General features: G+C 35.3%; 1 protein-coding gene across 6 annotated transcripts in view; it reads right to left on the bottom strand.

Annotated features, from left to right (window-relative positions):
- The window catches only part of SBF2 (SET binding factor 2), a 259,658-nt gene that overhangs the window by 10,228 nt on the left and 224,067 nt on the right, over positions 1-25,363 (bottom strand). For 3 of the 6 annotated variants that reach the window (XM_054067549.1, XM_054067554.1, XM_054067551.1), the window contains 8 exons: positions 23,796-23,867; positions 20,944-21,128; positions 16,876-17,052; positions 13,741-13,842; positions 12,337-12,522; positions 6,327-6,453; positions 4,864-4,991; positions 3,198-3,431 (listed from right to left, as the gene is read on the bottom strand). In XM_054067549.1, the coding sequence (XP_053923524.1) occupies positions 3,198-3,431; positions 4,864-4,991; positions 6,327-6,453; positions 12,337-12,522; positions 13,741-13,842; positions 16,876-17,052; positions 20,944-21,128; positions 23,796-23,867 (1,211 nt within the window). The remainder of the gene's footprint in view (positions 1-3,197; positions 3,432-4,863; positions 4,992-6,326; positions 6,454-12,336; positions 12,523-13,740; positions 13,843-16,875; positions 17,053-20,943; positions 21,129-23,795; positions 23,868-25,363) is intronic. The other 3 variants (XM_054067552.1, XM_054067555.1, XM_054067553.1) reach the window with 1 other exon arrangement.

Below are 25,363 nucleotides of genomic sequence, written 5' to 3'. Positions count from 1 at the left end.
TAAATTATGGGGACCAAATACTTTCTTAGGAACATTAGGAAATTAGTGGGAAACAGTGGAGATGTGTCTGACATCGAGGATCTGACTTGCATTTTCACCGAAATGTTGGTACATTGCTACCTCTAATACAACCAGCGACCAGGCATATATCACAGAATGGTTGAAGTTGGAAGTGATTTCTGGAGGTCATCTGGTCCAACCTCTCTGCTGAAGCAGGGACACTTAAAGCCCGTTGCTGAGGACTGTTTCCAGACAGCTTCTGAGTATCTCCAAGGATGGAGACTTCACAATCTTCCTGGGCAACCTTTGCCAGCGCTCAGTCACCCTCACAGTGAAAAAATGTTTCCTCGTGTCCAGATGGAACCTCCTGTGTTTCAGTTTGTGCCCATTGCCTCTGGTCCTGTCACTAGGCATCACTGATAACAGTTTGGCTCCGTCAGTCTTTACACTTTCTCTTCAGATATCTATTGATGATTCCCCTCTGAGCTTCCTCTCCTGCAGGGCTTAACAGTTTCAATCCTCTCAGCCTTTCTTCACAAGAGAAATGCTCCAGTCCCTTAATCACCTTTGTGGCCATTTTCTGGACTCTCTCCAGTAGCCCCGTCTTTCTCTTTTACCAGGGAGTCCAGAACTGGGCATACTATGCCAGGTTTGGACCTAGAAGGACAGAACAGTGGGAAAGGAACACCTCCCTCAACCTGCAGGCAACAGCCTTAATACAAACCCAGGATACCACTATCTGTCATTGCTGAAAGGTCACATTGTTGGATCACAGTCAGCTTGCTGTTCCGCAGGACCCCAGAGCCCTTTCTGCAAAGCTGTTTTCCAGCTGGGCTTCTCCAGCATATGTTGGTGCATGGAGTTGTTCATGGGAAACTTTTAACCTAGAACTTTAACCCGTGCTGAAGATGTGGCTCTCAGATGTGCTACACTGTAGTGTAATCTTATTGAATTATTAGCAAGGAAAGCAAGAGCTTACAAACAAAAAAAAAAGAAAAAAGAAAAGCAGCAGGAACCTCAAAGTTCCTGTCCAATGAGTTGCTTTTGAGTTTTCTGGAGAAATCTACCTTTTTAAAATGGAGAAATGATTTTAAAAATATTTGCAACTAATCTCTGAAAGAGAAAATAGAGGCATAGTGTGCTGTTTCACAATTGCCTTTTGCTTTCTTTAAGGAATGGATGGGTAACTACTCTTAACATCAGTACCTTGCTTCTGATTTCTATCACATAGAAAGGCCATCAGAAAGTGGTCTTAAAGGGAAGCACCTCTGTTTGGATCTACTTTTAAACATTTATGTCTCCAAAGTACACTTCTGAGAATTTAAAATTTTAACAACCAAACTCATACTTGTTGTCTGCCTCTGATGGAGAAGAAGTGAATTGAGAAGCTTCACACAGAAACTGGTATTCTAAAATGCATTTTATGATCTACAATCTTTAAAAACTTCATTTACAACTAAGTGAATGAAATGAGCAGACTGGTTAGTTTTCTAAAACTCATAAACATAAGGATTTATGGAAACCATAGAGCCATCACACACATCTACTTAGTGGTGGATTGCTACGTACCCAGGACACGTAAGGACATCTACTTCTAAAAAAGTACACCTTTTGCTTTTAAGAGAAGAGCATAAGGTTCCATCAAAGAACACTGTGAATTAAAGACACTCACTAATGTTTCTGTTTCAGCTTTACATCCTGAAGAGTAAATCTAGTTTGCAACTGAAAAGTATCTTTTGAAGAAACACATTTGGGCTTATCATTATAAACTAGGGAAGAATCAATCTTCCCTAATAATTTACCATTGCTAAATATGGTCCTCAGTTCAAACATTTTTTGGATGACAACACATTCTCAATGGATTTATGATTAAAGAGAGGTCTTTCTCCTACATCAGCAATGGCCCTAAATTAACAACTTGTTTTAAAGAAAGTTCACTTCACTTTTTAAACTTAGAAGAATATTTTTGTAACCTTTATACAACCTCTTCAAAGTTTTCCAAATGTTCCTCTCCATTGATATCTTTTATTACTACAATCTAATTCACAAATAACATTTAAACTCTATAAAACCTGACCCACGTATCTTTGGAATATAATATGGCTAACTTCCCTGTTATATGGAAGTTTCTCACACTTTGGATACAGATAGTTTGGCATCTACCCCAGGAAAAAAATGCAGAACATTGTTGCTATATTCCTGATGTACTTCTGCCCTTTAGTTACCTGATATTAACTCTCTAGGTTTTTTTTTTTCTTAAGGAATCCCTAATAAGACTGCTGCTGAGAGGCTGCTCTTCCTTTGCATTTGTGAAATTATAAGTTCTGAGTAGTTCTGGCTATCTTATTTTGAGCGAAGGGGAGTTTTACAAGTGATTATTTGATTTTTTTTTTTAAATTGGGCATCGTTGCTGTGTTTGATCTGTTATGATTGGGAGGAATGAACCAAAAGAAATTCGAGGAATGTGCCAAAATAAAGCTAACTCTCTAGCAAAAGCACGTCTATCCTCAAAGATTCAAATCCATTCAGAAACTTCCTGCCTTAAGCCTTTGCTACAAATCATCTTTGATTCAAGGGACTTCAGGGACCCACAGCATATCCCAATTTTACAAGTACTGCAATATTAGGCCCCATAATCCCAGCTGTAATATAAGGTAAAGTCTGCAAACAGTTTTCAAGACAAAAACCTGTATGTAGTGATGGGTATCTGAATATGCATGTGGCTTGAAACAACAGCTGCAGGAAGCGAAACAGGCCCTTGCCATTTTCCTGCACTGGCAGTTAAGATTATAATCTAAATATTAGGACTGTTAATTAATTATAATAAAACAACAGACATATAAGAAAATACAGATGTTGAACCATTCTAAATAACTACAAGAATTATCATGACAATGGAATCCTTATGCACCTTCTCATGACGAAAGGACATAACCTACATGAGCCCAAACAAGAAAAAGCCAAAATCAAGCATCTATTTCAAGTACCAAAATATTATAAAATACAAATTTAGAAGCTTGACTGATTCTCAGACCAACCATCACTTCTCAAGAACAAGTTTTACTAAATATCTGTTTTGACATCTATCATGATCCTTTTAATAACAGTATATCTGTAAGGCAATAACATAATAAAAAGTAAATATGAATTTCATGATCATAAAAGAACTTACTGTTCTGTGCAACACGTGTACTTACATTTAAAAGGCTGCTGATGGCATCAGGTTGTATTTTTTTAACATCATCATAACACGGCCATACTATTTTCCTCTTAGTCTGAGGGAGTGAACCATCTGTTTGGTCAGTTTCCTCTGGAACGCTGCATTTTGCTGTTACCATCGTCCAATCATAGGAAGGACCTGTAGCCAAAATCTCTTCTACATAATAATCCCACTTTTTTAGGCTGGACATATTCACATTTGGTTTCAGTGCCTATTTGAAACAAAATTTTATTATAATAACAGGAACCACTGAGTTTCAGACTTACAACACAATACAATACTTACATTTTCTAGATCATTCTAAATTGAACAGTATATTACACTGCGTAAGCGGTGCTGCAGCTTGATAATTTCCACAGCAAGATCTTGGCTCAGCTAGATCAAAACCTGAATCTAGTACTAGCTTTGGGACTATACTGCTCACTTTTATCCCTCTAATAAACCAGGTGTGTAAGCCTCCATACGCAGCTGGTACACTCACAGTCTTTGTGCCTCTTGTTAAAGATACAAAAGGCACCCAATAGCAATCACCCTCTAAATTTTTCTCAGCAGAAAGTCCAAGACTCTTCACCATCAGAGAAAGGAGACAGGCTGCGTAACATAGGTGGACATGTCACTTGGAAAAACAAAGTAATATGAGGTAGGCAGCCAGGGACTGTAGATCTTTCAGAGTTGTTTAAACAGATCACTTTGTATTATTATTTTTTAAATCTTCTTCTAAAAAATAAAGTCTTTCAGTTTGCATGCAGTTTGCATTCCTTTCTTGAAAGGAATTACTGACTCAGGTTAACAGCTTATTTAAAATTCTTAAGAATGATGCTCAGTCATAACAGTTAATACTGCTGTTACGGCTAATTCTGCTACTATTACACCACTTCATATGAAGAAAAACATTTTCTTCTAAGAAAAGAGAAACACTATCAAAATATCAAAAGCTACACCTGATTGCTTACTAATCAGGCTACAGCAAAGGGAATAAAACATATAGTGAACAAGCAGCCTATCAAGCTCTGAATTCATCACAGTGATGGTTTTGATGGTTTTACAGACATGTTTCTCTAAAACAAAAATGGCTGAAGCATGTTCTACCTGCTGAATGTTACCCTCTTGTTTCGTCCCTCCTCCCTCTTGCACCACTCTTTTATTAGGCAAGTAGGTGTGCAGGGGGCGTTTGTGGAGGGGCTGAAGGAGGCTGCACTGCTGACAGCAATAGTGATTCGAGGCAGACTCAAAATACCGTAAAGAAAATAATTTTTTAAATTTTTTTCTAAATATGAGGCCAACTTATATAACAGATTTGAGTACAAGGTGCTAGGTATTTTAATTTTTGCAATATGTAATTTTTTTTTAAACAATCTGCACAAACTTTATATGAATCCTAATTTAATGAAATCAAACAAAAGTTCCTCATTTATGTCAGCAGGATGCACAAACACATGTTCCAGAATTTGCCCGTTTAAATGGTATTTCCATAACAAAGCTGACTGGGAAAATAAGCCTGTGAAACACTACTCCAGTCGATAAAGGTGAGTCAACTTTGTCTGCCAAATGCTTAATTCAGTTGATAAGAATTAAGATATCAAAATGTACTCAAGGAATCACTCAGAATAACAAACCACCTGTTGTTTTTTTTAAAATCATACCTCTATTTCAGCAGGGGCATAGAGGTAATTGAAGAAAACAGGGCTCCTTTTGTGCATCTTTTCAATACATTCCCAAATACAAATTCCTTTTTTGGCATGTTTATCTCCTTTATCTTCAAACAATGTCCCTAGGGAAAATAAAAGCAATAAAAAGATAAGCTTTTATGATAATACATAACATTACAGCATAGTCAAAAGGAATTTCACAGACCAAATCTACTATCAAATGCCACTGCAACAAGAGATTGTATTTGATAACACAGCTGCTGTGTGTTGCAACTGCCACTCTGCTGCAAATTGGGTAGAATATCAACTCTGTATGAAAAAATATTAAGTAGCATTATATTTATAACTATGTACTGAAATGTACAGAAATACTTGAGTGTTTATGAATGCCCCTTTCTGCCTGCAGCAATCCTGACTCAGCAGATCACCAAGTGCTGCTAATTGATTCTAAACCCCCCACTGTTAGAGGTTACCAGCCCTTCAATCTGTTGGTGCAGCTGCACCTGAAATTACTTGGTAACTCATTTCAGTGAAAACAAATCAGGCTAGAGTAAGTAAGTTAGCCACAGATTTGTGCCACCTGAAATGACTTTGCAGGGACATATAGTTTATCCAAAGACTACTGGAAAAAGGATTCTATATTGCATCAAATAGTATTTGAAAACAACCTACCCAAAATAAACAAAACTACACCCCCCCACCCCCCAACTGTAGAACCCTGTAACAATCCATGTTGGAAGGAACCACAGGAGGTCACTGACCCTAACTCCTCGCTTTTGTTCAAATGAAGGTAAATAATGGAAATTTTTTTTTTTTGTTGAAGTTAAATGGTTGCTCAAGTTCAGTCTGTTTGGCAGTTACTATAGTTTTGAAGAAAAGCATTAAAAGTAATCACATGCCATGAGAAACAACCCATAAAACAATGAAATTCAGAGCTCTTAAGTATTTTGCTTAGTGAACAAGTCCCAAAACCAGCCTCAAATGTGCTTGTGAAGTCTTATTAAGAGGACTTTGGGGGCGGATAAGGCCTCAAATCCAGTAACATGATAGAGTATATAGAGGGTTATAGAAGAGAAACACTGGAAAGAATGCAAGAGGAAGCGAGAGAGAAAGGCTTTCCTTTCCTGAAACTTCATGCACACACAAAGTCTGGAGGACTTTGTTTCTGTTAAAACAAGACATTTACTAATTACTAAAAAACCCTGAGGGATGGTACTAATTCTTTCCACTTTCTCTTAGACTCATCAGTGGGATGGCTCAGTAATCATTCATTTGGAAAATTCTGTATGTTCTTCACATCTATTTTCCTTCATATTCCCTAAATGGAATTCATTAAATCACCACCCTGCAATCACTTGGACCATCTCAAACTAGGTAAATTTTGGTAGACCAAATATTGACTAGAAAAATACCAACAACTACAAAACCAATATGCAATAAACAAAACCCACACATACCATGTTCAAGTCTTTCATAGTCTGAATCCAGAAGAAATGTTTTAAATCTATTTGATATGTGATGAAAAGCTAGAAACTTCAGATAATATTGATTGAACTCAAACTCTGTTGGGTACTGGTTATGAATCTTCAAAAAAAAAAAGAGAAAAAAGAGGATGTTGAGGTATAATACAAACACAAATGTAATAATGTGAAGTATGACAGCAAAATAATTCCCTGTGAATGCTGAAAAGTACATCCCTACACAACTGTCTTCTCTGTATACACAAATACTCCAACATTTTGTCTAAAATATTTTAAAGGTAGTTAAATTACTATGCTGCAAAAATGTTTCAGAGCTGATAGGATGTACTGTATTATATTTTGTACAAAATCCAGTATTCTTCAAAGTAATCAAGCTGGATATAAAAATCTTTTATGATAACTCATGAGACATCACATAACTTCATAGGCAAAGATGTTACTCCTGGATGCAGCTGGAAGTCAAACATCAACTGGAAGACTTTGCAGGGGACTTCTTACTAATGCCCCAAACCCAACACAGCAGACATACAGAGGTAATACTGCAAACGATATTCCATTTACCATCAATGAATTCCTGGAGTGCTTGCTAGTCTATTCATACTCCTTCCCTTCCAAAATACCCACCAAAATATTACAGGAAAAAAACCATAAAAACAGACCGAGAAGGTGTCTTGCCATTATTCTTTTAAAACAGTAAAAACAAGGTAATGTCTTAAACTGTTACACTCAGTTAGGCTTGGGAACTATCTAATTCAGTGAATGTCTCCAACAGTACCAAGGAGCAGATATTTAAGAGGAAAGTACAAGATTATCAGAGTAAAACAATGTGGGATAGTTGGCTCTTCACTTCCTCTTGAAAATTATTAGAATGAGCCTAGTGTAAGATTTTAAGCATGATTCTAAAGATAATCTTGATGAGCTATTGCTCACATGTTAATTTCAAATTTAGAATTTACCCTTCTAGTAAGTTTATGAACTGTAATCTTTGTTCTCAGAATTAAGCATGGTAATTAACTGAAAATTCCAAATCACAATGGAAATACGTACAGTTTACAATCAAAAAAGAATTTACTTATTGAATTTCACATTTGAAAAATGTCCCACTGTGCTTTGTCTAGCTTCACATCAAACCTGTAAAATAGCTTTAGTTCTGCAATCTTCCCATGTCTTGTCTTTTGCATTCCCACCGCTCTCATTTTCCCATTCCATCTTTTCTCTCTAATCTGCACTTATCAGTTCCTCTAGAGAGATGCATGTTTTCTTTTTTTTTAGTACTTATGGAACCTAGTATTAGACTACTTGAAGCTCCTTCATGTTTAGATTTTCACATGTGCCAGTTGAAAAAAAAACCCAACCAGCTAAATAAAGAAAGCAAATACGTGTTTAGCAAGGAAAGGTTATCTGCCAAACGTACAGCAGTGACAGGAAAATCCCTTGAGAGGACTATAAACATATACACAGCATTTCAGTCACAGAATTTTTTGTTATCATATCTCAATATTAGCTTGTGGGTAGGCATTTAAAATGCTAAGATACTTTAAGATATCTTAGTTCGATACGCCCATACTTTATCCCCACTTCTTCCCTGATAGAAATGACTACATTCTACATATATATATAGTGTTTTCCAAGAATAAAGATAAGCAGATTTTTCTTCTGTAATAAATTCAAGAGTTACTTCATAGACAAAGTAACTTTTTAGTTTTCCTTATAAAAAAAGAAAATTTTCTGGCATGTATTAGATTAAAATATAATCAGAGTACACTAATTCTGTTCAAAAATAACATAAGGTAATTTTGAGATGAAATCCAAAAAGCTCTCCATATGCGTCTGCGTTTAGATACATATACATAAATATTCAAGTAGTTTAGTATACATTTTCCACTTCATGTTTGGAAAAGATTTCTATAATATACTGTAAGAAGGAAAGGCTACACTCTGCTATGTGACACTACTTATACTAATCTCTACTTACAGTCCAATTATTACTTTAATACATTTGAAGAGTTACAAGAATAAGCTGCTACTAAAATCCTGTCACAGATCTAGGTGCTGAGTGATCCCATTTCTGAGATTCCTGGAACTAGAAATTATAATAACATAATTTAGTTTTTAAATGAAAACAACTATCATCTAAAATTTTTATTTTATAAAGGTGAATACTGAGTTATTGTTATTGTATGTTTTCATGGCTGCAGCATATCTTAGCACACTTCGAGATGGGCAGGATGCCACAGCCAGGCAAAGTGACTACTGGTTATGACGATTTTTTTAAGCTGCAGTAGAGTCTGCAAAATTTAAAACATGGGCCAGCTATCAGGGAAAAAGTATCCTGATAAAATATAGCTCCAAAATCAGAAGTGATTCATTTATCACTTAAACATAGTATCATAGTATAGTTTGAGTTGGAAAGGACCTTAAAGATCATCGTGTCTCAACCCCCCTGCCATGGGCAGGGACATCCCACCAGATCAGGCTGCCCAAGGCCCCATCCAACCTGGCCTTGAACACCTCCAGGGATGGGGGCAGCCACAGCTTCCCTGGGCAACCTGTGCTAGTGCCTCACCACTCTCATGGTGAAGAAATTCTTCCTAATGTCCAGTCTAAATCTGCCCCTCTCCAGTTTATACCTGTTCTCCCTTGTCCTATCACCACAAGCCTTTATAAACAACCCCTCTTCAGCTTTCCCGTAGGTCCCCTTCAGGTACTGGAAGGTCGCTATAAGATCTCCTCTGCGCCTTCTCTTCTCCAGGCTGAACAACCCCAACTCTCTCAGCCTGTCCTCATAGAGAAGGTGGTCCAGCCCTCCGATCATCTTTGTAGCCCTCCTCTGGACCCGTACCGACAGCTCCATATCCTTCTTATGGTGAGGATTCCAGACCTGGACACAGTATTCCAGATGAGGTCTCACAACAGGGGAACACAAGGGCAGAATCACTACCTTTGACCCGCTTGCCACACTTCTTTTGATGCAGCTGAGGACACCGTTGGCTGTCTGGGCTGCGAGCACACACTGCCAGCTCATGTTGAGCTTCTCATCAATCAGCACCCCCAAGTCCTTCTCTGCAGGGCTGCTCTCATCCCCCATCGTGTACTGAAAATAGGGATTGCCCCAACCCCGGTGCAGGACCTTGCACTTGGCCTTGTTAAACCTCATGAGGTTCTCAGAGGCCCACTTCTCCAGCCTGTCCAGGTCCCTCTGTATGACATCCCGTCCTTGAGCTTCACTTAAGCAATTGCTTCTCTTAAGCAATTAAAAATAAAGATTAAAAAAAGCGATTTTTATTAATGTAGGCAACTTAACCACTTAGGTTGAGCTTAAATATAGCTGGTTTCTCTCTGATAACTGTTTGGTGCCATCTCAGTTAATTCATTGATTTTAAAGGATACACTCAAAATTTACATGTAAATTAGGAGTAATGTTTTAAACTTTATAATTCCAACAATTCTAGGTGATACCACCTAGAAAGATAAATCCACAGGGGCAGGGTATCTTTGAAAATGACAACTGCATAATTTTTTAAAATGTTTAATCTCCATAATATATGAAGATTTAAAACATGGGTAAATCTGTAGGTGTTACTAATATTATCTTTAGAGAAACTCAGTGCTTTAGAATTCTTTTTCAAATCATCATGTTCCCACTAAATGTATTTAATAATCTTACACTTGTATCAGCCTTTCTCAGTTTTCCAGTAAGTTTTGTTTTTGTAATCCCATTAAATAGCAATATTTACTTAGTGTAAATAAGAAATACAGTACTCCAAAATGTCCTGTGCTAGTAATCAGTAAGAGGCTACTCCTGCAAAAACTGGAATAACTGAACACCTCTAACCATGGCAGCAGCACACCCACTTCCTCTTACACAGGATGCTGCAACAGAACTCCTTATTGAGCTTAAAATAACTTAGTTCTAGAAAATTATTCTGTTTCAATTATATTTAATAAATTACCAAACAGATTCAGAAGAAAAATAAGAAAAGCTTCTGGGATTGACATCACTTTCATAAACTCAGTCTTCTTACAAGCAGAGTATCTGCCAGATGCTGCTATTGTGGAAGAATGATTTTACATTAATAATTCAGCTGACACCTGGAGATATTGGCATAAACAATGACTTTTTACAAGATGATGCAGTTCTAATTTAGGAATCACTGATTCATTTGTTTTCTCTGTTTCTTTAGCTTAACCCATGACATTTAATGCACATTAGCTCCATAGTGACTTTCTTACTGCACCTACTATGTTGAGATTGTAATTGTTAAGTGTATTTTGGAAGGTCCAAATGTTTATTTTCAGTGAATGGGCAATTTTTAAAAACTGATCAAAATATACTACATTTCAGAGTCAAGTTGCAGTCTATTGGATTCTGTAGTTATTGAACAAGCTGCGCAGAAATCAATGAAACAACAGAAATGTTCAAGTGCAAATGTTAAGTAAATATAGTTTTCATAGTAAATTCCTATGAAACTTCAACCATTAATTTGACTTCAAAAGAAATTTCCCTACAGTTTACAACCATACTGTTAGAATTTGGTAAGTCAATACTATGCCATCATGACTTACAAGACTCATCTTCATAAGCCTGTCTCCAGAAAACTTACTCAGAGTTGCATTCTGGATAGGATTGTAAGTCATTTAGCTTAAAGATTTTTTCTAAAAACAGACGAATCTGTATTATCTATATCACAATGATTAAGCAGTAAAGCTGTGTTCCCATGTGCTTTCTTGGCTGAAGATAACACTACCCAAAAAGATTATAACCACTAGTCACCCCTGTCTTTCCTCAGAATCCTTCAGATTCGTCCACTGAACTGCTTCTAAATCCACACTCATCAAAATAAGGTGGTCTTTTCTATCAAATATTTTCTACCATTTTGATTGGAAAAGGCAGGCGTGTTCACATGAACCTCTTAGCTAAGAGACTGGAATGGTGGTATCTCCACCAGAAGAGAAATGATGGCCTGCAGGAGGTGATTTTCCTGCTGCAGCTAAGGCATGAGGACACAGGTTAAGACCAAAAACTAGAAAATATACATCTTTCTTTAAAACATCTCTCTTAGTAACTTGTGTACTTTACATTGCTTCTTAAAGACAGAGAAGAGCCAGATACCTAGTGACATGCATCAAATCTGCTGAGATAAATTACAAGAGAAATGTTCATCTATTTCCTTGACACATTCACATGTATAGTAGAAATATTTTAGGCACCTTGTAGCTTGAGGCAAAATCAAACATGACAGTTTGTTAACAGCAGGGATTTATCCCACTTTACATTTCATCCTAACTTTTAAAGCCAGGGTGGTTATAATCCATCATTTCATGTTCTTAGAAATGCAGATTGTGTTAAACAACTTAAACGCATGATTTTTTTTTCTTTTGCAATTAAGAAAACATGATGTATTCTATTTTATGACTATTGTCATTAAAATAAACCCAAATCCTTGAATTTAACTTTTACCTTTGTTCTGGATAACCCATTTGTTTCCAATGTTTGTGTGATCTCTGGACTTGAGAAAAAAAATACCATGTTCAGGTATGTGTGAATAATTTCTTTGCTTTTCTTTATGCCAACTTTCTAAGATTTATCAGAGTAAAACTGGAGCAAAGTGTTTCCAGGGTCAGAAACAGGATGTAGGCTATGTCTACATTATCAAGTAATTCAGAGCAAAAAGAGGAGACAAATAGACTGCCAAAAGCCAGTCCTGAGCTTATAAAACCTCTATTTGAAATCTTCACATAAATGACGTTAAAAGATCCATAATGCCAACCATCCCTCTTAGTCTGTTTTGTGTGGATGGGTCAGTCTCTGCAGGCAACTCTTGCAGCTTTTCTTGAAGTGAAATCCGTTCACTTTAATAAACCTAGAGAAGGAGGTTACTAGTTTTCTCTAAGACCATTATCTGTAACATCTGAAACAGTGGCCTCTACGCACTTACTTATGAATTCTTCTTGCAAAACTAAAATTAGACAGAGATCGACTTACCTGATGCACACAGTCTAAGAACTGTAAGAAAACAGGAGCAAATCCACTACCCTGACAATTCAGAGTCAGATTACTACGTTGACTGAATTTATGACCAAAAGAGAGCCATTCTTTTTCCACCAGCATTCGGAAGCCTTCAAGTGTCCTATAGAAGGGATCACTGAGTAACTGCACTAGAGATACCACCTAGATCACAAAACGGGATATATTGCATTAAGAGTCACAGAAGTCAAGAGAACACTTTAGTCAATTAACAGAAATATTCCATAATTTGTTTATAGTTCAAGGATGCAAAAGCCTTCATCTAAACTGAATTACAAGTATTTTACCACATACATCTAGTATTTTCATAACACAAATCAAATATCTCACATGAAAAAGTGTCAATTAACTTGAGACTTTACAATAGTTGTAAAAGCCAAACCTGAGCAACTATAGACTTTGGAAGTCATTATAATGCCTACCACATTTAAATTCCATTTGAAATAAAACCACTTTTATTAATAAAATATGGATTATAAACATTTATAAAATAGTATCGGCCATTTCAGCAAGAATGTTTTCAAGAACTGGTCTTGAGGGTGACTTTAAAGTTTCTGCGGTGTTGCCATGTTAAGGTACTCACCAGCTAACTTCAGCCTGTTTATATAAGCAGAATTTCAGAACACTTTAAAATGCAGCACAGGCTTCTTTCACTTCCAGCTACGTATGTCCCCTTCTCTATACTTCATTGTTTCACAATTATTCCAATAATTATTCTAACATTCTTTTGTGGGTTTGCTTACAAGGGTACCAGAATGCTGGCTGCATGTGAAGCTTTTATTTACTAAAATTTCTGGTATCTATGGCTTATCTTCTGAACTATGAAGACACAATGCATCCATTAAATGAGGAAACAGGTCTTCATTCACCTAATTTACAGTTTGTTTCAGAAAGTTATCTATTCTGGTGATCTATCCTTGAAGCATGTGTTAGTCACTTCAGCAATAAAATTAGTTTTCTTCCTGTGTGTGGTCCCCTAACTTCATTTATTGAAAGTGAATGGCAAGAGAAAGAATTTCTATCCTCTTCTGTGTTTAGAGTGTACTGTTTACAAAGACAAATGATCTGTTGTGGTGACTTTCAGCTTAAATTCCTATATATCGTCAGGTGCAGGAGTGCAGATTTAATATCCAGGCCTTAGAAATATATGTCCATTGCAGGACCTTCGAAAAAAATGCATTTTAAGGAACTCTTTCATGGTGTAAATTGTAAATGAATGTGAGGATTCATACATTCATTTCTCTCTGCTGCCACAAAAAATATCTATCAATGTTATACCAAATTGTCAGCCACTTGTGTAAAAGTATTGCCTGGTGTTTTGTCTTAATATTTAGGTATTTCAAGGTTTTAATAGCAGCTTACTTGTGCAGTAATATCCCAGCCATCTTCCAAACAAACCATAACTGAAGACCCATTTTCCAGGAGCTCAGAGATGATCACACCCAACTGCATTATCCTGTGAAGCTATAAAGTATTACAAGTAAGCAACATACTCGAGAATGAGATAAATTTCTAGATATTATCAATATAGACTCTTTTCACATTTAATATTAAAATATGTATTATGAAATCTACATATAGCACAGAAAATTGCATTGATGCAAAAGATTAGAAAGCTATAAAATGTAACAGCCTCATGATTTTAATCTTAACTACAACAAAACTAAGCAAAGACTTGAGGTAGGAACTTAAATTATAAAAAACAATGAATATGGTAATAAAATAACTGTCATAAAATGGAGAAAGGGAACAACACAGTTGACAGATTTATTGTAGAAAAATTCCATCCCAGATTTAACACTAAGATAATTTCCTCTGAAATGTTAAGTTTCCATAAAGTCACTAAGCACTTTGATGGGAGAGCCCACAAAAGATGTTTACAAGATAATATTTTTAATGCTCAGTCTAATAGAAGTTTGAAAATAAGAACAACAGCAACAACCTGATCCTAAAACCAAATACAGAAATATCTTATTTCTATATTCCGGAAATAGTTCAGACAGATTAAAGAGTGTTTCTTATACTTTGCTTTTGGGCAGGCTGGCTAGAACACAGAAAGAGGATGCATTAATTATTTGCATTCTAATATTAATTATGCAGTGTTACTAGAATTCCTTAAGCAGGTACACCACTTAATTTCTCTGGGAAGGATTATCAATTTGAATGAGATCGATTCAAACATTATAAGTAGGTTAAAAATTCTAAGTGTATTTCAGCAATTTTATCTTACTATAAGCCTTCACACTGTTATTACTAAAAGGAAAATATATATGATGTTTCTACCATTTTTGTCATACTATGATAGCATTCTTAGTAAACAATGTAACAGAAAACATGCAAGCAATTCAGGTTTTTATAGTAGAATAAAACTACTGTTTGCAGAGCACTGAATACAAACCGACTGAGAGCAGCAGTAGGAAAGATGAAAGCCTGAAAGAAGGGAGAAAGTGAAATAGGAAAACAAATAAACAAAAGATGACAAGAGACATCTAAGATCATGTATGCAATGATAAAAAGCAAGTTCAGAAAGTACAGAAGGCATGGGCAAGTGAGTCAGGGAGAACCAAATTAAAAGGGAGAACCAAATTAAAAGGGAGAAAATAAGAAGAGAGAAGATCAACCAAACCTCAGTTAAAAACGTAGAAAATTCATCCTTGTTTAGGGCAGCCTGATTTTTCCCTCTTAATCTGCCCCCCCAATCCTATGAATACTACCATGGAAATTGTGATGGAAAACACTTAACTCTGAGAATCACAGAATTGCTCATTTTGCAAAAGACCCCCCCAAGATCATCGAATCTAACAGTAAAGCTAACACTGCCGAGCCTACCACTCCTCAGAACAGTCACATAGCTATTACTCAGAGAATAAGAGAAACTAATTTTCTTGAAATTTGTAGTAGGAAAATACCACTTCTAGAATCAAGCAGCTTATTTATTGTTCTATACTTTCTTAGCCAGCAGAACAGAAAAAAGGCTGTTTTTTGCTATTATTAATGAAGAAATGGACATGCAATCTGGTTACAGAGATTCAATATAAAAATGCAAAGTGCTGCTTTCATCATTTGTATTCAGAAGAGCAGCACTTCATATTTCTTCTTATGTATCCATATCCTTATAAAGAAATATTTAGCCTATACAGTGTTAAAATCAATACTGTGTAGCTTCTATTACCCAGGACAGAAAAGCTTAATACCATAAAAATACGTTTCCATGATGACAGATATATGTCCTCTCACAGGAACAGGAGAAAGGGTGTCAAATAGCCATGAATTAACTTTATCACGTAAGTCACATATGACATGATTTAAACCACTGAAATGACAGCTGGAGTGTGATATTATGATCTAGTCCTGAGCAATGAGCGATACATTATTACTTTTCCTCTCAAATATACCAAAAGGGAGTAACTCCAATGTTACAGTCTCCCCTTGACCTCCCTGCTGCTGTAGCATCACCAAAGTGGCATTCAGTTACTTTCTCTACATTTATCAACTTGCTGAACTACCCAGTGATTGAAAATGTTCACATGGTGTTGTCTTCATGCTCTTCCCACTCCTCCCCTTCCTGAACAATGTAGTGGCCAGACACAGCAACGTCCAGAGTGACCACACTTCAAGGGAATAAGTTAAGCCACTTCTTGCACTGTAGCACATCTCAAGCATGAGTACACTTTTCTGGGGCACAATTACCAAAATGACAGCGTTAGTCACAGGTATTTCCTCCTTATAAAATCAGCATAACAGTATATTCTGTTTACTATGATTAACTGCATTTAAGAAGAATTTACTCAGCAGAGGATTCCAAACACAACATGTAATTGTTAAGATACAGTCACTATAATTATAATGGTTTTAGATCTACAAAGAGATTACTCTCCCACATAATTTTTAATTTGAATCTTGCAAAGTTACTTCCAGTCTTCCCTTCGTTCGGTTGACCTTTATGTAAGGGAATATGGGATAGGCATCTAAAGGAACAGAATCACACAGAACAGATTAACACACAAACTATCCCTGCTCCACTGCAAACACCTCCTCATACCCTACAACAGATAAGAGAAGCTAGCTTATTTGTCAAATACTTGTGCATATGGAAATTCAAGGTCGGAAGAGTAGAATATCGGTTTTAAGAAAAAAAAGTCTCATTTATTGTTCTGCACTTTTTTCTGATTTCTAAAATATATAACATAATAAAAAGTAGTTAAACCTGAGATCATAATTTTATACAGGCAGAAAAAAGTCATCTCTACTTGTGTAAGTGTTCTATGTTATAAACCATAAATTGTGTTATAAAAAGTGCCTCCCACATTTGTAAATGCTGTGATTGTATTAAAATAATGCTTATGTAAGGACAGAATTGATGGCATGCAAAATAATTACAATGAACAAAGAACAGCTGGTTAGAACACAACAGTTCTCTGTCAGAAGAGCGTGAAATTTATTTTGTGTAAGCAGTACTGCATGTAGATTATTGAAAGTACCTGTCATATAAATTACCTGTGGGAACCACTCTGACTCCCCAAGTGCTTTAAGGAATGTTGCCTCAGAATCTGTAGGAATAGTGCTGGGAACACAAGCTCTCATCAGCTTTTTAAAGCTTGCCTTTGTCTGTCGGATGTCACTGAATTCAACAGGAACAAATTCACAATTCAAAGCAAAATCAAGTTTGAATCCCTGTGTGGAAAGGACAACAGGAGATATAATTTAAATGGGAAGCATATTTTTCACTGATAGTGTCATCAAATCTCAAAGTCTGGTCTGCTTTATTGCTAAATACTTCAATTCCTAATTAAAAATTTGTCTAATTAAACACTTGCCCTGGATAACAAAAATCCTTACAACACTGGCAAAATGTACCTTAATAAAGTATCCATCTACAACTCATAACAGCAACGTATTGCACAGCTGTCATCTTTTTAATAATAATAACAACAGGAATAGTAGTAAAAACCCCAAAGTTGAGTGATCAATCTGTTGAGTTCTTTATATACATACAATGCGCTTGCTTTAGGATTTTTAGAGCAAATTAACAATAAATAAATAAATAAATAAATAAATAAATAAAAATTAAAATGACTGTATGGATGACATATCAACAGTGCAGGACACATTCTATTTGTTCAATAAAGCAAAAAAAAAAAAAAGTAACCCCCAAATTGAAAAAGAACCTCCAAACTACAAACCAGCTGATTCAACTAAGCAGTCACTGCACATTGAGATGGTTGTTCATCTAAAGTACCTACTTCAACAGAGAACAGCATTATTAGGTTCTCTGACATAATTTCCAAGAAGTTTTCCTAGAACAATTCTTCATGTTTTATTTTACTTATTGCATTTAGAAAACAAGCAATAAGAGAGAAGGACTGAATTAACAGACTAAGTTAGCTAAGTGAAAAAAAAAGAAAAGGATAACATCGAGAACATGTTTTGGAAAAACAATTCTAATGTATGAAACAACACTGAAGATCTTCACAGCAAACTTTTTCATTTTTCTTTAGAAATTCCTCTTGCATGGAATTAAACTTGGACTGCAAATAATCTTCATTAATTTGCTTCATAGGATGCCAAGTGAAAACACAGGAACGCAAAAACCCAGATTTAGTTTATATTTTTTACATGATTCAAAAATAAGTTTAATAGCTCAACTTCCAAACTTGTTTTTAGAATGCTAAGTTGTAATAACATATGATATAAAAGCAATTGAGAAAAGCAGCACAATTTCCTTATAATATTATATATTTGTTTGTATCATCAATTTATTTGAGATGATATTTAGCAGAATAAAGCAGGTCCTTATAGGAATCAACATCAGTAATGCATGCTTTGCCAAGCCCTATACAAAGCCAGCAAATTCCAAGTCAGCAGAAGCTAGAAAAACACTTCACAATCAAAAATCAGTAAGATTCTCTTTATCAATTTAACCCAAAAGTTAAATTGATCTTGTAGACTAGATACAAATCAATGAAAGCAGGCACAAAACAATCACTATGTAATTTTATTCTTACACTTGCTAATACGATACAATTTTCCTTAGAAATGCCCAGAGATCTTCTTCAAAATCATACTATTAAACAAAAAAAAAAGGGAAAACCCCATAAGCTCTAAACCAGTCCAGCATAATGTAAGGACCCTTATATATTAATTTGTAAGCAATTTTGAAGTTATATACAACCTACTAGACTTCAGACTATTACATGCTGATTTTGTCCAATGCTGCTTGTTTGTACATCGAATAGTCCCCTTTTCATATTCTGCATAATAATACACTCTTCTATAGTAATATATCAAAAAATACTTAAATCTCTACCAAGCACTAAAATATTATCCCCGCCTAGTTTGTGCCTGCTGACACATTAAAGTACTTCCATTTTTTTCCAAGTGGTCTAATGGTTCACTTCAAAGCAGCGGATTAAAGATATTTCTACTACATATCTTTAGGTGAATGATTGGATTCTTCACTTACCATTCACTAAGAAATCAAACAAACAGAAACATGGATTATTGCTACTATTGGATTACGGTAATTTAATTCTGTGTAATAATTTCTCTTGCATTACTCTTCCTATATTCCTTTCCATCGACGTGTCTCCGTTGCCAGAGCCTTCTGGGGCTTACAGTTATAACACAAAATTTAGCAAGATGAATAATTGATATGAATACATCTGTTTGAAAACTTGGGGAACAATGTTCTCCAGAAAAGCAAATGAAAATGCCAAGTCAATAAAACTGAAAAATTTTGCAGGAAAAGAAAATGTTCTCTTAATATTCAAAAGAATGGTTTGTTCTATTAATGATAAATGGAGTTTACTGTTAATTTCTGCTTACTCTTATACATTATATTCCTATGCTTTATTATATTAAATTAGAGCACTCATTATAGACTTAGAAGGATATTTATGTAAATTGTTATGCTAATTAACAAAAGTGATAGAATATCAAATGAAATCTAACTAATTAAAAAAGGTCTACTTTGTGTACCAATGTGTAATGAAGAAAAAAAAATGAAAATGAATTTCTAAACCAATTTTAAAAGACAAGTAAAAATGGAATAAGAACTAATACCTGTTATATAACCACCATTTAAAACTACAACTGAAAATACTAATAAGATATAGAAGAACATTTAAAATTACAAAGAAAAGTCAAAAGAGAAAAAAATTTGCAAAGAATTTTGAATCATCATTCTGATACAGCATAATTTTTCCATCTCCTGAAACAACGTAACTTCAGAAAGAACATATTTTCCTAGTACCAACAGCTGCTTTTGGAAGTTATATACTTCAAAAAAATAAATAAAATTTTATGTATGCTCCCATTTGGAATAAGAAAGTAAAAAACAACTGATTCTTCAATCTTTCAATGCAGAAATTTAAAATTATCTGCAGACACTTTCTGAAGAAAAGTAAACTCACCAAGAATTAATGTAGAGGATACCTGTTTCCTAAAAACTGTTTCTAAAATATTAGAATCTACCCAAAAAGGTGTATGAAACTGTAGACATTATGTAATGTCTTCATGTAATCAAATCAGGATGGACAGGCTTCTGGATTAGTTTCATTCACATCCATTCACCTCCTTGTGAGACTAAGTGCTGCCCACAGTCATGAAGGTTTTCTTCTCTGGTTATCACTTTCTTGACTAACAACATTCCACTTGTTTCATAACATATTTCAATACTAAATAAAATTGCACTTTAAATTAACAAAGAAGTCTGTTCCATGTTTCCCAAACAAGAAATCAATGAGAGGATGACTCAGCTGAACATTAGATGAGTAGCCTGCAGAATCCGAGTACAATGGTATGTATTTAGTTTTAATTAAGTGTCGCTCTGTAAGTATGAACTTACAGATATGGAACTCCAGCACTTCCCTTGGAATAGCTCCCAACAGTCTCTAAAAGGGGCAGCAAGCTCCACTGCTGCTACACCAGCCCCACTCTACTTGCCTACAGTCCCAAAATCTTTATCCGAGCAGCTACGCTGAGTAGAGACAAATTCTGTTGTCCTTACCTCCTGCATAGCCAATGAAGAGAGACAGCAAAGATATGGTAACTTCCACGAAGGCTTCATATGAAGGCTTCGCTGGTTGCTTTATTGCCTAGCAGTGTGTTTTCTTCCTAGCCATGTCTTTACCAATTTGAATGCTCCTACTTTGTACAAAAGCTATTCCATTCCTCTAGTCATCTGTTACCCATCTCTTTATACCTTAGCTCTACTACACATCAGCATGACCAAAAATGACAAATAAGGCTCTACTCACAGAACTTCTGTGAGTTTGAGCCTGATCTTTAACTAGTCTTTAAGACAATTTAGTATGGTTTTAGTTATGTTAACTTTGTTGTATTATATAACCACAGAGCTTGCTTGTCACTCACCCCACCCACCGAGTTATACTGCATTAATTGTTACACTGTGCATAGGAATAATCCTCCTAAGAGTTTACACTTTTAGAAGAGTTATCCTCCTGCCTTACCCAGAATATTATTATTATTTTTTAAAACCATTAGGGTTATTAAACTCAAGCCACATAAAACATGTTAACATTAAAAAAATAATATTGCCATTACCCGCAAATGAGATTTTTCTCCAAATATATAGAGGGCTGCTTGCCGTCTCATAAGCTGACTTTGCAGAAAAGAGCTGCTACCATAAGAAGTGGCGTTATCTTTCCCTGCAAGTCTTGCACCAACATCAATGAATGGAGTCTGAGTGTTGATGAATCGGTTGCTTGAACGAAGACTCGCCCACACACCTTCAAAAAGATGAAAAATACTTAAAAATCTCTTTCTGTCAGGCATTGGAGATCATAATTATTAAGCCATTTGCTAAAAGACAAGTCGGAAAGTAGAGTATGTAAACATGCCATTTGCATCTCTGACAGGAAATAATTAACAGTACATACTGGAAAGAAATATTTTCATAACGGAAATTGTCAAAAACATCCTACGGCTTTGTCATTCACCCTAAGATACTAATCAAACCCTGCACAGGGCTTTCTATTGCAGAGAAAATGGTTGCTATGATATCAGTAATAAGAAAATTAATCATAACTTGCAAGTAATTAATCTCCATGTGTATGAAAATGAAACTGCTAGTGTTGTTGATTTCAGAAGTAGGGACAAGAATTTAACGTGTTTCCTTGTCAAAGGCTTATTTTGGAAGTCTGGTTAGTAAGAATATTATGTAATTACCTTCTTCAAAAGTGAAATAATATCACTTAAAATTCCCTGTTACCTAGAATTCCTGTGTTTATTTCGCTCTACACAACATAATACCATCAAACATATTGTATTATAATGAAAATGTATATAAGTATAATAAATCCAAATATTGCATTTCAGGTATTCCATATTTAGTCTTGAAATACCATGACTGAAATGCACAATGCCATGAATTTTAGTTTTTAATTGTTCGTATCTAGTGGACAATTAGAAATGAATTTAAAGAAGTTCTTTTTTCATGGCTACATTCCAGCAGATGTACGTCTGGTACAGTTGTGTGAGGGGAGAGAAGGATGCCTACAAGACCACAGTCTTGCAGTTTCAATCTGGCAGTAAGATCACCATTACCCCGGCAGCAGGGCATGGTACAGAAATCCCAAAGCCAGTAATTTGGAACCACAGATCTGCACCTGAAAGCAGCAGAAATATGTGAATGGCACTGTACCAGTAATAACCTCTGCCTCTCAACAATATTTTCAGTTTGCATATTGCACTTTGCTGAGGCAGCTATATTGTCTTTTCCAGAGGAGGAAATTCCTCCAGCACACAGACATGCTCCGATCTGATCATGCTTTAGAAAGTTTTGTGATTTCAACATAAGATAAAATAGTGATCAACCAGATTGCCGAGGCTTGTTTAGCACTAGCAGAAGAAAAAGACAAGCAGTAAATATTTTTCTGTTTCTTGTGCCTTAGTTAATAACAATGATTTTGTGAGCCTGTTCTTGTGTGTCCAATGTGAGGTATGTGAAAGGTACTTGATTTTCAGAATATAAATAGCACTACTTGAAAATAAAATCCCTGAAAATCTGGCATTTAAATGGCAGTGTGAAATTCTTTAACCCAACACGCAGTAAATCAGTTTATCAGAAGAGACTCTTGTCTATAAATCTGTGAAGCAAGGTATCCAAAAGAGGCACCAGATATACCTCACAGTAGTACACATTTAGATCTACAGTACCAAACCCCCCTCCAATTACTTCAGTAAAATCCAATGATATGCATAGTTAACATTTCTTGCATAGAAGAAAAAAGCTGCAGATAACAGTAAAATTCCGCTATGATAGCTCAACCAGCAAAATAATTTTATTCTGCTTTTAGAAGCAGGATTATGTTTCTATCAAAGAATTATATTGTACAGTAATCCTCAACAGGGATTTGTCTGTACAGTTTTGTTTGTCTGCCTGTCTGGCTGCTAGTCATAGATATGAACAAACAAATAGGAGTAATTGAGAACGCTTGGCTAGGAACTTATGAATTGATAACAATTCTAAACAGTTTGCACTTCAAAGGCAGCCAGTCTTATAAAATACCTCACAGAGTGAAGTAGTATGTTTAGTATAAACTTTTGTTCCGCATCTGAACTGCTGCAAATGAAATAATAAAGACTTCAGCAAGCAGAAATCACAGCAAGCATTGAATAAGAGAAGGAATCTCTTGATCATTTGATATGACTTCAACACAGACAGTTGTCCTCAAATATAATATATACAAAAATACACAGTCATGCTTTCTAACATTTTACAAATGCGAGCCATCATTAGCACCTGCAGAACATCAAAAGCAACAAAACTGGTTACAAATACATGCAGATGAATATATTTATCAGTGATGGATAACAATAATTAAAAGACACAATTATATCCCTGTTGTATTTTTATCTTAATTTTGCCTAGTATTTTTTGCCTTATTTTTTTGTTAGCAGCTATGTAGCTTTCACTATTTGGCATATATCATATTATTATGACCTTCTCATTTGGCAGAAATTATTTTCTCCCTGTTCATCAACATTAAGAATAGTTTTGGAAACAAAGTTCATTAACTAGGTAGCAGTATTTCTTAGCTATTTTACTAAAGCAGTAGAAGTATTAAATGCCCTTTTGCAGACTTAGACTTAATTTTCTGCTGTTTAAAATTTTCAGACAGAAAATTTTCTACATATCATTCCACATTAGATCATAACATTTATTAAAGATTAACATGGTAAAGTGCGTGGCTAATCACTCTCACTGGATCATACATCCAGCCGCCAAAACCCCCCAACACAAAACAAACTCACAACACTGAACTAAACCCCCAAAATGTTGTTAATGCAGAATCAAGACTTTCTGTCAGTATCACTTTAGCATGGATTAAGATACTGCAGTAGTTATGGAGATGGTAGAAAAGAATGTGCTTTCAGGACACAGAATACAGTACCTTGATGGACTCCTCCCTTAGTTGCTGATTTGGAATTTGAATGAGTGAAACATTTATCTCTGTACCCAAGCACTGGTAGGTAACAGTTAAGACAGAAGGAGGAGGAATGGAACACACATTGCAGCGAGACACAATGCAGGAGAAAAGAAAAGGGTTACTTATTAATTTCCAAAGATCTAGTATATATTGAATTTCTTTATAGTACATGACGTATCAGACAGAATAAATCTTGGTCATCACAAGACAAAACATCAATCAAGCCAGAAAACCAATACAAAATGGGAAGGAAGTACCCATTTATCAAAAAGGAGTAATTTTCATTGTCATTGCAATTGTTTCAAACATGTAGCACAGCCATCATGTGTTTTTCCATAATTAGAATACCAATGGAAAAGTAACGATTAAATCACTCTGCTGAATACTTTATGGAAAGCTTCTATCCAGCTGAAAGTTAGCTTAATTAAAAATCCCAAACATCAGTACTTTTTAAAAAAACCTGCTTTAGTCTATTTTATGTATACAATTTGATGGACCTCAAAACCAAATCAGAGTGCAAAATGTTAACTCCTGAATTTCCAATTCAGAAACAACTTAACTGGGCTTTAGGCAACTACTTTGTTATGATTTTCCAGGTAAAGTAAATACCGTACCTGACACGGACACAAATATTCAGGACAACTGATGAGTATTCGGAACAATTATGATTTTAAAAAATGAGAAATACAATTCAAGCACTGGTACATATCTTTTCACTTAAATTTTAAAAGTATGTCTATTAAAAATACATTGTCTGGCAGAAAACACAGAAAATGTTATTTCCAATTGGTGTATCATAGCTGAACCTGGATTTTGAGCCCTGGTTTGTATGAGAATGAAAACAAGGAAAGAAAGAGGGATCCAGAATCAAAACCACAAACCCAGTGCTATTGTATTTTGTACAGTATAGTGTATCAATAGCTGCTTACTATGAATATGAGGGAATCAGAAATCACAATTTTTTTCACTACCTGCATAAAATAAGTCTGTTTTTTTCAGCTGACTAAACCCCTGTATTTTTGGTCCTGCATACAGTCTTGTGACACTATTTCATATAGGAAATATAACTAGTTGTGAAAAAGTAGTAAAAAAACTTTTCAGTAATAAATCACATGAATAAATTTATCTGAGAACAACAATTTCAGAGATTCTATATACTTTGTGTATTTTAGAGTTTCTTCTAAAAGAATTCTGTTTGTTAATCTAAAAAACCCTAGTGTTTACTTCTCTACAGGGAGAGATTCTCTTTCCCTGTTCTCTCTTACCCTATCAACTTCTCACCTTCACCAGGGCTCCCACTGTACTTGTCAAACATTGTTATGTTTCAGTGAAGTCCTCACGTTTCCTGCTGAACTGTGAACAGACTGCAGATACTGGGCTGTAATTACACCTTTCTGTTATGTAGAGCAGGTGTGGCATCAATCCAGCAAGACACAAGATAACTGCTCTGTCCTCTTCCTGATTACTGCTGAAATTTAGCCAAGAGATTTCAACATCCAACAAAACAACACGTCAGTAACCTAGTGCTTGTC

The sequence above is a fragment of the Cuculus canorus genome, chromosome 5, assembly GCF_017976375.1.
Source record: "Cuculus canorus isolate bCucCan1 chromosome 5, bCucCan1.pri, whole genome shotgun sequence".
Taxonomy (NCBI): Eukaryota; Metazoa; Chordata; class Aves; order Cuculiformes; family Cuculidae; genus Cuculus; species Cuculus canorus.
This window is presented reverse-complemented; position numbering and strand designations above follow the sequence as displayed.